Genomic DNA, 12,500 nt, shown 5'->3' with positions numbered 1-12,500 from the left:
TTGGAACACATGTTTCCAATAAAAACACAGAAAATAGTATGACACTTAGTTATTTCAGATTTAGATGGAATTGAAAAAAGCCTTGTCGTAGGTTACTTTCGTTTCCATAAACGCTTCAAGGAGAATGATTTATCTTAAGTACTAACGCGCACACTTTACAGCAACTGCATTATTTTGTATGTATAAGTTACACCGTTTACAGTTTGCTGAAGAAATTAACTGTATGTGGTTAATTTCATCCGTTTAATGCTTGTCGAAACGAGCCGTAAGGCTTTAGAATAAAATATTCCACCCATTGCTTGACGATCTGAACACAGATGTGGTCGCAGTGTGTATAGGTTGAATCTATGAATCGGCACGACCAGGGATAGATCTGTATCTCTGGTACGACCTTCCAGATTATCAACAGCAGGTTCATGATCGGAATCAAGGGGTCAAATTGGCTTGGCTTCCAGTCAAACGTCACCATTTTCATAACATAAATTATTCCCTTTTTCTTGTTTCTGCGGCTGCGCAAGTTATTGTCCTAGGTCATGGCCGAACGTTAGGCCTACGGAGAAATATCGCGGAATATTTTCTCACTAGAATAACAGAGACAAAGAAGGGAAGTCATGCTATATGTTAGATTATAACTTAATTAATTGAGCAATATATCTTTCAAAAATATCAATGATCGGCGATAAATGCAGACGATTTTCCGATCTCACTTGGTTTTGTTTTCTTCTGTAATGTACGCAAAGAACACTATAACTGACAACACGCAGTCGACCCCATCTACTTGAAAACACTAGACTTGATATTTAACTAATTTCCAGCCAAACGGCTGTAACAAAAAAACATTCTTTGGAAAATCTGATTGAAAACAGCTAGGTATTTTGTATGTGGACAAGCCTGGGGCCGGTAATATGAACAGCGTATTTTGGACGGTCGAGCAACCACAGTCGACTGACTGTCAAGTCAGTTGACTGCAGTCTGCTGACCGGCCGTGTTTTGACGGGTAATATGTGCAGCGCGGTAGCACTGACAGTCGGCTGACTAGACAGTCAGCCGCTCAGTGGTATTTTTAGAACATTACAACTTCTGATGTAAACATCGGTCCTGTTTTGGCAGTACCGGTATCTAAATTTCGGCGCCGACCCTAAACTTTTTTTTTTCCAAACTCAATTTTTTAATTTTTTATTTTGGGTGGTAAAAGACAGGGTGAGAAAATTTGATCATTAAAAATCTGAAAAATGTAAAAAAAATATTGTTTTTAGAAAACGATCCAAATTTACGTTCATCTTATTCTCCATCATTTGCTGATTCCAAAAACATATAAATATGTTATATTTGAATTAAAAACAAGCTCTGAAAATTAAATATAAAAAAATTATTATCAAAATTAAATTATCGGAATCAATTTAAAAACACTTTCATCTTATTCCTTGTCGGTTCCTGATTCTAAAAACATATAGATATGATATGTTTGGATTAAAAACACGCTCTGGGTCCGGTAATATGAACAGCGTATTTTGGACGGTCGAGCAACCACAGTCGACTGACTGTCAAGTCAGTTGACTGCAGTCTGCTGACCGGCCGTGTTTTGACGGGTAATATGTGCAGCGCGGTAGCACTGACAGTCGGCTGACTAGACAGTCAGCCGCTCAGTGGTATTTTTAGAACATTACAACTTCCGATGTAAACATCGGTCCTGTTTTGGCGGTACCGGTATCTAAATTTCGGCGCCGACCCTAAACTTTTTTTTTCCAAACTCAAATTTTTTTAATTTTTTTTGGGTGGTAAAGGACAGGGTGAGAAAATTTGATCATTAAAAATCTGAAAAATGTAAAAAAAATATTGTTTTTAGAAAACGATCCAAATTTACGTTCATCTTATTCTCCATCATTTGCTGATTCAAAAAACATATAAATATGTTATATTTGAATTAAAAACAAGCTCTGAAAATTAAATATAAAAAAAATATTATCAAAATTAAATTATCGGAATCAATTTAAAAACACTTTCATCTTATTCCTTGTCGGTTCCTGATTCTAAAAACATATAGATATGATATGTTTGGATTAAAAACACGCTCAGAAAGTTAAAACAAGTAGAGACACTGCGGTCGATCGACCGAAAAAGGTGCCTGTAAGCCCAACCGCAGTCGGGCGACTGTTTTCAGTTGGACCGGCAGTTGTTCGCGCTCATATTACTGACTTTTGCGGTTCAACGTCGACCCACCGTCAGTTTCACGGTCAGCCGACCGATGACTAGCTACATATTACCGGACCCAGAAAGTTAAAACAAGTAGAGACACTGCGGTCGATCGACCGAAAAAGGTGCCTGTAAGCCCAACCGCAGTCGGGCGACTGTTTTCAGTTGGACCGGCAGTTGTTCGCGCTCATATTACTGACTTTTGCGGTTCAACGTCGACCCACCGTCAGTTTCACGGTCAGCCGACCGATGACTAGCTACATATTACCGGACCCTGATCAGGTTTGATTATTTACACTTTTGTTCAAAGGGCTCATGTCCTCTGGCCATAACCTAGTATTATGGACGTGCACACATATAAGTTCATAGCCGACGCTTTGACGCTTTTGAGACAGAAAACGAAGTAAAGTTCGTATATCGACAGTGCAAAATCCGTCACTCACACACACACACACACGCATAGACGCACGTACGCACGCGCGCACGCACACTGACGCACACACGCACGCACGCACGCACCCACACACACACACACACACACACAGGAACTCACAACATCGGCCACGCACTTACACGTTTGGTTTATCACCCCTGTCTGTGCTTGGATCTCCTGGCCATTTTTCAGCGTACCACTAATTTTCCACAATTTGGCGTCAACCAGCATGGACGCAGAATACTGATGTGACCCAGGCTCGCACGTACACCCGGGGGATGGGAAGCAAGTTCCATTTACGTCGTGAAATACTTGACAAATAGTATGCTGGATTGTTGAAGATGTGTCTTGTCTTGTCACTAAGATAAGTACGTGTACGGACGTGTTTTCGTTGATACAGTTGTTGATCAAGGTGAATTGCAGTGTTGCATTTATTCCGTCGTCGAATTCGTGAAGAAAACATGTCGTGTGGAAAAACGCACCTGATGAAACAGAAGAAATAAGGATCGATAAGTTAAGGTGTATGTTGATTGCACAAAACAAACGTGTGAGTGCACATGCCATGCCATCACACACAGACAATTGTTCTTGCATGTTGACATACTTTATATTTATCAACGTATATCATATCTTTAGTAATTTATGTCGGCTGCAACTTCTCTCTCACACACCAAAACCTGAGAACTAGAACATGCATCTGGTAGCTCTTCGAAACAACCAGAAGCACATCATACAAATAATACGCTTGTAAGCTTTCATGTTTAAACAGTTACTTCCTCTCCAATTATTATCAAATCTTTGACCTAAGTTACGATTTTTCGCATTTTGCTTGCCACAAGGATCAGCAGATACTGAGAGAGAAAAACAAAACTTGGCATCTAGCAATAGATACCAAGACTGCAAACAATAGTAAAGAGTGAGATGTATCACATAAGATAGAAACAAATGATGATGCAAGTAATACTCACAATAACCATGGCAATGTAGGAGTCGTATTGCTAGCAGAACAATAATCACCAAGTGGGTACACTGACAAATAAACATTTTCTTCACGCAAAACGGCAAAGTAACTTAGAGTTTATAACAGCATCGACTAAAGTTTTACAGGCAATACCACCTTAACATCAACGAATGTCTCGTTGCTTTGGCTGTCAACATCAATGTGGCGTTTTATTCGGACATAAACATTTCCTTGAGCGGTCTGCCTCAAAACAATACGTTTGTAGATTTTAATGTCAAGCAACAATCACAACAAGAGTTGGCAGAGGAGAACAATGAATCGGACAATAATCGCTCAAGGTTACAAGTCGTCCAATATACATGTAATGATTTGGTATGGGTACAATCCGTCCCGTGTGAACCGTATCTTCAAAACCTGCTGCAATCTTGGCAAGCTTTTAGCTGGGGTAAGGTCATCCCTTCACTTCAACACAAAAATTCAAACATCTTCATTCTTATAATTTTCTTAGAATTAATGTCGCAGATTGATGTTATAGTGTTGTATGTGTTTAAGTGGAGGGATGGCCATATCATATGTACAATAATAGCTGTGTACGGCAGACTGGAAATCGAAACGATTTGTGTGTGTGTGTGTGTGTGTGTGTGTGTGTATGCATGTGTGTAAGCGTGTGTGTGTGTGTTAGAACGATGACAGAGTGAGAGAGAGAGGGATAGCGAGATAAAGAGAGAGAGAGAAAGTGAGACAAAGAGATAGAGAAAGAGACAGATAGAGAAAGAGACAGATAGAGAGATAGAGAAAGAGACAGATAGAGAGATAGAGAAAGAGACAGATAGAGAGATAGAGAAAGAGACAGATAGAGAGATAGAGAAAGAGACAGATAGAGAGATAGAGACAGATAGAGAGATAGAGAAAGAGACAGATAGAGAGATAGAGAAAGAGACAGATAGAGAGATAGAGAAAGAGAGAAAGAAAGAGAGAGACAGAGAGGATCCATAGAATTCATACACACAATTGTTATTATTAACAGGAAGCAGTCTGGATGTTCATTGTTGGTATATGTCCAAGCAGAGGGATGCTCTTATTCCTTGTAACAGCCTGAGCCCATCTGAGATGGTGAGCCAGCTGTTGTCACCGGGGGGACTGTGCCATTCTGTACTTTAGCAGAGATAACATTATGAGTTTGTGACCGTACAGAAATGTTTTCGTGAATTTACACAGCCCTTTAACTATTGTAACACTTGTCAATTGTTGAAATGCACACGCACTGTGAATGTATTATGAGCCAATGGAAATGCATCGTCTGCCAAACTTGATGGTCAGTGGGAAGTAATTGTATTTCGATTGTTGTACTTTGCTTCCTTTGCCGACTGCTACTACAAATACTGCTCCTGTTGCTGATGCCAAGGCTACGTTTTTTTCTCTATTACTACTACTGCTACTACTATTACTACTACCTCTACTGCCACTACTACCTCTACTGTCACTACTACAGCTGCTGCTGCTGCTTCATTTGTTTGTGTTGCCGCTAATTCTGATCAAAATGGAATGCATTTACTATCGATAATACAGTAGTTTACACCACAACACTCGCACACGTTTTTGTAACAAACATGTACATGTCACAGTGGAAAGTGGAATCCAGAGGAATCTGAGATTGCCCTAGGGGAAAGTAGAATTCCAGTTTCCCCATGAGGATTAAATTAAAGATGTGAGTGTGTGTGCAATTAATTATGAATGAACGTTAAATTGACTTGGTTAACTCTTCCATCACAAACAAAATATAGTTACGACATCTGTCCACAACACTCTTCAATTCAGCATTGTCGAGTCCACTACATACACAAGGCAAAAACATATGTTTTGGGTAAAATGCTGAAAAAACCTGAGTCGGTCAGCAGGACTACGTTCTAAAGTTCAGTAAAATCTGGCACAAAATGAAGCAATTTTCAAGTCTGATTCCAATTTCCACCTGGGCAAAGTAGAATTCTACTTTCCCCTAGAGATTGAATTCCAGTTTTTTCTAGAGGAAACTGGAATTCCAGTTTCATCTGGCAATAATCCAGAGGAAAGTAGAATTCCAGTTTCCTCGAGGGGAAACTGGAATTCTACTTTCCCGTAGGGGAATCTCAGATTCCTCTGGATTCCACTTTCCACTGTGACATATACTTTATTCATAGTGATGGCAGTGCAATTCAGGGAAGTCGTAGAGAGCTTGAAATCAATCAAAAGTAAACAACCAGTCAAATAATCAAGCACATATTTAATCACCTACTCAATCAATCAAATAAGGCATTTATCATCCAAAGCCCGCCCATCCATCTACGCATCAATAAACGAACAAATGACAAAATATAGCGCACGTGCTAACACACAAACAATGGCAATGCATACACCATGCGTATCGCCCATCAATGGAATTACGTGTGAGTATTGTTTACATGTAACAGGTATAGTACCTCAACTAAAAACACCAACGAAGCATGTTATCACTAAATTAGTCACAATTATGCAGTCAAACATGTATGAATGAATGAAACAATCTAAACATCAATCAATCAAACGTTTACAGTGGTAAGTCAATTACAAACTCAATGAATATTTCTAGCCAATCAATCAACCAGCCAATCCATCAATCAGTCGATCGATCAAACACTCAATCAAACCATTCATCATAGAAACTGATTCCCATACAACATCGAGGATCAAAGTCGCTTGTTTAGTTCAATGCGTGTTATTCTCTCAGGTGCCAGGAGACTGTTTCCACATAACTGACACTCCCTTTATTACACATGTCGTCTGCATTGATAGTGCTTACTTCCCTTTGTTTATCAGATCAATCCCACACATTGATACATCGCTCATCTCACTGCATCGGTGTTACATGTTTGCATATGGGGACTCAGCTTTCAACTCAGCGATTCGTTCACCATCACCATGCACGCTACCCTTCCCTGGTTGTCCTGGACGCGCTGCGTTGTGCGCTGAAGCCTGTGTGTTTGAAACATGTGGTCTTGTCGTACTGATTGTCTCAGCTTGCCTACCCGAGGCGACGGGATGCAGGTAGTCTTCAGACAGGGAGCTGTCAGACGAAGGACAGGCGATGTGATGCAGGCAGCCATCTGACATGCTGCTGTCTGACACAGGGAAGGAGTCTCGAGGTGTCAGGCGGTTGTCCGTTGGGGCTGTGACAGAAAATACAATGATTCTCAGAAAGTATGTGTCTTTTGAGGAAGGGATGGGTCGAGGGTCGAAAGCAAACGATGGTGTTATATGTATTTGTTGTATTCATATATATGTTTGTTCAATAACTATTTATGTCTGAAAGGCATTTATCTGTTTTCTAAGTTTCACTTCTTTCTTTTAATTGCAGAACTTCAAACACAGTACCAGATCAAAAGTGTCTTCATATTGGCTATACATTCCCTAGGCATCAGGAACTCAGACTAGTCACAGTGAAATGAGTCCCTGTCAATGATGTCAGTAACAGGATAGGAATAAACGTAGGCATACATTCACTTGAATGGACATCGTCAGGAATCTTAGCATTGTTCTGACCCTTTACGCACATAGTGTGAATGGCAGAGAACAAGGGAGCCTCACTTTGCTGGAAACAGATAGCCTACGCTTACAGGCGCGTCCATATGAACAGCATAATCTCTTTTGGGTGGCTATCGGCCATCGTCAGGCAGCTTAGCATAGTCATGACCCTGTACAATGACACAGGATGCCTTGCAAATAAATCATATGACATGACGGTCGCTGTGGCGGGGTGGTAAGACGTCGGCCTCTTAATCGGAATGTCGTGGGTTCGAATCCCGGCCGCGGCCCCCTGGTGGGTTAAGTGTGGAGATTTGTCCGATCTCCCAGGTCAACGTATGTGCAGACCTGCTAGAGGCGTATTCCTCTTCGTGTGTACACGCAAGCACAAGACCAAGTGCGCTCGGAAAAGATCCTGTAATCCATGTCAGAGTTCGGTGGGTTAAAGAAACACGAAAATACCCAGCATTCTTTCTCCGAAAGCGGCGTATGAATGCCTAAATGTCGGGGTAAAAACGGTCATACACGTACAATTCCACTCGTGCAAAAACACGAGTGTACGTGGGAGTTTCAGCCCACGAACGCAGAAGAAGAAGAAGAAGATCATATGACAAAAAGAAACAGGTATACACTCACTCGAATGGACGGTGTAGGGAATCTCGGCATAGTCATGTCCCAGTACGCTGACAAACGAGTCCCTGTCACGGTGTTCATCAGGCGGGACACGGAACATCACGCCGCTATCGGCTGTACGTATGACGCGGTGAGGGGTGGGGGGCAGTCGTGACGACACACCTGGTAAACATAAACCGGTGTGGTAAATATGTTGAACTATACATATTTATGAACACTGGTCTGTTTCATGTGTTGAAGAGCAAATGACAAGGACAATGACAGTCTATTACTAACACGTACTGCACAAATATCCTTCCGGATGGGAATTACAATAAAGTCAATCATACAATATGTCAAAGGAAGGTAAGGTAAAGGTAATTCATTAACCATCTTTGATCGTAGGGAAGTGAGATGTTCATGGCGAGCTTTATGCGGGCGGTGTCCCTCGCTGCATTTAACTTTCCTGGCTCTATAGAGGGCCGGGTACCCTTTTCCAGCTGGGTGAACTGGAGAGCGCTCGGAAAAATCGGATTTGTGTATTCACCAATGGTCGGGTTCGAATCCTCGGCCTCCAGCGTGAGAGGCAAGCGCTATAACTGTGCCACACACGTTCTCATTGTTTACTTACTGTCAACTCTTTTCCGCAGGTGACAGACGAAGCCAACCAGGACGAGAACGACACTGACAGCCACCACCGACACCACCCCAATGATGAGCAACAACAGTCTCTCGTGACTTCCCAGACCTGTCCCTGCGTCTTCTGCGAATGGTAAAAGATCCGTTAGCAGTGCATGGTTTCTTGCTGGTCATCGTTTACAATGTACACGTGTGACTAGTAGGTGAAAGAGTTAGCGACTGGGTGAGTGATTGAGTGATTGAGTGATTGAGTGAGTGAGTGAGTGAGTGAGTGAGTGATTGAGTGATTGAGTGATTGAGTGAGTGAGTGAGTGAGTGAGTGATTGAGTGATTGAGTGAGTGATTGAGTGAGTGAGTGAGTGAGTGAGTGAGTGAGTGAGTGAGTGAGATAGTTAATTACATGTAATAATTTAGTAAGTTAGTTAGTTAGTTGGTCAGACCAGGTAATCAACAACGAGGTCCTGGAACGTGCTATCATGCCCAGCATGTACACACTGCTCCGGCAACGCCGACTCCGTTGGCTTGGTCACGTACGCAGAATGGAAGACGGCAGGATCCCCAAGGATCTACTGTACGGTGAGCTGGCATCAGGCAAGAGAGCGCAGGGATGCCCCCAACTCTGCTACAGAGATGTCTGCAAAAGAGACATGAAGGCCCTCGACATGGACATCAACGGCTGGGAATACCTTGCTCAAGATCGAGCCCGCTAGAGGCAGGAACTGAAGAGAAGTCTAGCCAAGGGGGAAGATAAGCTCAAACTATAGCATCGGAAGCACAAAGGCTCAAAACCAAACAAAGGAACAGTACAGTAACAACATCAGATACTGTTCACAAGTGTGGTCGCTGCGGCAGAGACTGCCACTCTCGTATCGTGCTGCACAGCCACAGCAGGAGCTGTTCCAGCGCCAAATGACTTTTTCAGGCGCAGTTTCATGGCCCCTTCGGCACCGACGGATGCCGACGAATTAGTTAGTTAGTGAGTCCGTTAGGTAATTTATTTTCCGGGTAAATTGATTGATTGATTGATACGTCGTATATCTCCTCTTGCTGGTATACAATATGGCACGCAGATATTCCTATGAATTGTAATACTTAATCAACCAAAAAAAAAAACCCGCATACAACCATATAGTGACGGAGACAACGACTCACCATTAGTATTCGCTTCGAGCACAAGCCGAGTTGTGGAAGAGATAAGCTGAGTTGTGGAAGAGATATCTGTTGACACTTCTTCTGGAAGTAGTAAAGAACAAATAATTATGATCTGTGAGTTAACATGCTCCGAACCCCATCACCTCCGTCGACCCCCCCCCCCCACACACTCACCCCCCCCCCCCCCCCCCCGCGCCACTCACCCCCTGATATCACCGACACAGACAGACAGACACGCACGCACGCACACGCACGCACACACACACACACACACACCTACACACACAAACACACACACACACACACACACACACACACACACATACACACGCACACACACACACACACACACACACACACACACACACACACACACACACATCATCATCATCATACCAGTGGTGACTCCTTTCAGGCCAGTCTCTGCGCTGCTTGCAAGAAGGATAGTACGAGTGCTTTTCTCTCTTGTCAATCGTGTGCAGTCTGAAATGCAGGCAACAATGAATACATCCACAAGTGGATCATCTTACAAGTAGTCTACGCTCCTCAGTTTCCCTGCCAATACTGTTCCTGTGCAGTCTGAAATACAGGCAACAATGAATACATCCACAAGTGGATCATCTCACAAGTAGTCTACGCTCATCAGTTTCTCTGCCAATTCTGTTCGTGTGCAGTCTGAAATACAGGCAACAATGAATGCATCCACAAGTGGATCATCTTACAAGTAGTCTACGCTCCTCAGTTTCTCTGCCAATCCTGCTCCTATGCAGTCTGATATACAGGCAACAGTGACAACAGCCGCAAGTGGATAATATCTTACGAGCACTCTTCGCTCCTCATTGTCTATGTCCGCGCACGTTTGCAACCGGCTGCTCACCTTATAATTAACCGAGCAGAAGGCGTCATCGCACATAAAAGACCCTGCACATTTTGTAAACCTGAGGGTATTCAGAAAATCCTTGTTTTGTCAAATGGTGTCAGAATTCTTTGGTGATTGCATGGTCAATACGTATGGCTGTTAGGAGTGTCATCTGTGACTTTATGTCGTTCACGCTTAATGTCAGTTCTACGGAATTTTGCATTCCAAGTAACTAAGAACACAGTGAACAGGGGATAAGGATCAGTTGTCAAGTTTACCAACCTCGAACAGTGAAATCGTTAGACCGTACAGCACATAAACATGAAGATATCGGCTCAGGAACCGACAACTCGGTCATGCACCCTCCATACTCAAACATTCAAAAGTAAGTCTCAAAATTAAGTAGATGTGCAACGCCAAGGCACTGCATACCCCAGCGAAAGACAAACCTCTCTCTCTCTCTCTCTCTCTCTCTCTCTCTCTCTCTCTCTCTCTCTCTCTCTCTCTCTCTCTCTCTCTCTCTCTCTCTCTCTCTCAAGCACACACGAACACACACACACACACACACACACACACACACACACACACACACACACACACACACCAAGTTACACACGTACAAAAATACACACTCACTCACACGCACTCACTCACCGTCTCTCACACACACTTCATACACACAAAACACACCCCCATACGCACATATAGACAGACGGACATACACACCTTTACAAACAAACACACATACACACACACATACACTTACGCACTCGCACAAACACACTCCCACCCACCCACTCTCTCTCTCTCTCTCTCTCTTTCTCTCTCTCTCTTTCTCTCTTAAACACACACACACACACACACACACACACACACACACACACACACACACACACACACACACACACACACACGTACATTGACTCACACAAATCAGTACTGACACACAAAACACACACGTATACGCACATACACGGTTGGCCTTGTGGTAAGGCGTCCGCTCCGTGATGGGGAGGTCGTGGGTTTGAACCCAGGCCGGGTCATACCTAAGACTTTAAAATTGGCAATCTATTGGCTGCTCCGCCTGGCGTCTGGCATTATGGGGTTTGTGCATGCTAGGACTGGTTGGTCCGGTGTCAGAATAATGTGACTGGGTGAGACATGAAGCCTGTGCTGTGACTTCTGCCTTGTGTGTGGCGCACGTTATATCTCAAAGCAGCACCGCCCTGATAATTATGGCCCTTCGTGGTCGGCTGGGCGTTAAGCAAACAAACAAACAAACAAATACGCACATAGACAGACGGACACACACATATTTACAAACAAACACATATACACACTCATACACACACAAACATACACACAAACTCATGCACACACACATTCACACACTGCACACACACACACACACACACACTCTTTCTCCCTCTCTCTCAGTCTTTCTTACACACACACACACACACACACACACACACACACACACACACACGAGTACAGACTCATGCACGCGCACACACACCCACCCACACACACACACACACACACACACACACACACACACACACACTAACACATGTGCACAAAATGAACACACACACACACACACCGCGCGAGAGAAAAAGACTACAGGGAGGCATGACGTCATGATGCATTAATTGACGTCAAAGACTTTTGACCGTGACGTAATCTTAATCTTCTCACGGGAGCTTTATCCATAGTCCCGAACAACCACACACAAATATACTTGGAAAGTACAGAATTTCTACCCGTCCAAAGCGGCGTTGGGTGGCGTTTGCTCAAAAAATGGGGGCGACTATTGCACCCACCGTATTTTTGTTAGTATGGTTCCAATTTTTGGTGAACTTCCATCTCCAACTGTAGCACGTAGCCGGGCACAAAGAATCCTTCTTTATCATGTATTATCGGTATGAAATGCGTTCGTGGGATACCTCCAGCTTCGCTGGGATCACCCCTGTCGTTGACTGGATCACCTGACCACTGTGTAGGTAACCACTGAGCTCCCACTGTGTAGACCCAGTGGCGTTCACTGGCACGGAAACATGATACTGATGTGACTCAGGGTCGCACGTACAGCCTGCACTTGGGAAGCAGGT

At 43.4% G+C, this 12,500-nt stretch overlaps 2 protein-coding genes and 1 long non-coding RNA gene across 4 annotated transcripts in view; 1 reads left to right on the top strand and 2 right to left on the bottom strand.

Moving 5' to 3' along the window:
- LOC138972209 (uncharacterized) overlaps positions 1 to 3,116 on the bottom strand; it is a 33,114-nt gene extending 29,998 nt beyond the window's left edge. For both annotated transcript variants that reach the window (XM_070344947.1, XM_070344946.1), the window contains exon 1: positions 2,767 to 3,116. In XM_070344947.1, coding sequence (XP_070201048.1) covers positions 2,767 to 2,857 — 91 coding nt within the window. In that variant the 5' untranslated portion in view covers positions 2,858 to 3,116. The remainder of the gene's footprint in view (positions 1 to 2,766) is intronic.
- LOC138972959 (uncharacterized) overlaps positions 1 to 12,500 on the top strand; it is a 281,386-nt gene that overhangs the window by 195,490 nt on the left and 73,396 nt on the right. The window lies entirely within an intron of this gene.
- Positions 5,847 to 8,542, bottom strand: LOC138972207 (uncharacterized). Its single transcript, XM_070344944.1, has 3 exons — positions 8,368 to 8,542; positions 7,761 to 7,919; positions 5,847 to 6,769 (listed from the first exon to the last, which is right to left on the bottom strand). The coding sequence occupies exons 2-3, from the start codon at positions 7,855 to 7,857 to the stop codon at positions 6,465 to 6,467; spliced, it is 402 nt and encodes a 133-aa protein (XP_070201045.1). The 5' UTR covers positions 7,858 to 7,919; positions 8,368 to 8,542; the 3' UTR covers positions 5,847 to 6,464.

This window comes from Littorina saxatilis, linkage group LG8 (genome assembly GCF_037325665.1).
Source record: "Littorina saxatilis isolate snail1 linkage group LG8, US_GU_Lsax_2.0, whole genome shotgun sequence".
Classification (NCBI taxonomy): domain Eukaryota; kingdom Metazoa; phylum Mollusca; class Gastropoda; order Littorinimorpha; family Littorinidae; genus Littorina; species Littorina saxatilis.
The sequence above is the reverse complement of the archived record's forward strand: the minus strand, read 5'-3'. Positions and strand labels throughout refer to the sequence as shown.

What these genes read in the sequence shown, in the direction of transcription:
- LOC138972207 (XM_070344944.1), bottom strand. Translation starts at nt 7,857, where the DNA reads ATGTTCCGTGTCCCGCCTGATGAACACCGTGACAGGGACTCGTTTGTC. An exon ending in TCCCTACACCGTCCATTCGA is followed by an intron (nt 6,770 to 7,760) that starts GTGAGTGTATAC and finishes TTTCTGTCACAG; the next exon opens with CCCCAACGGACAACCGCCTG.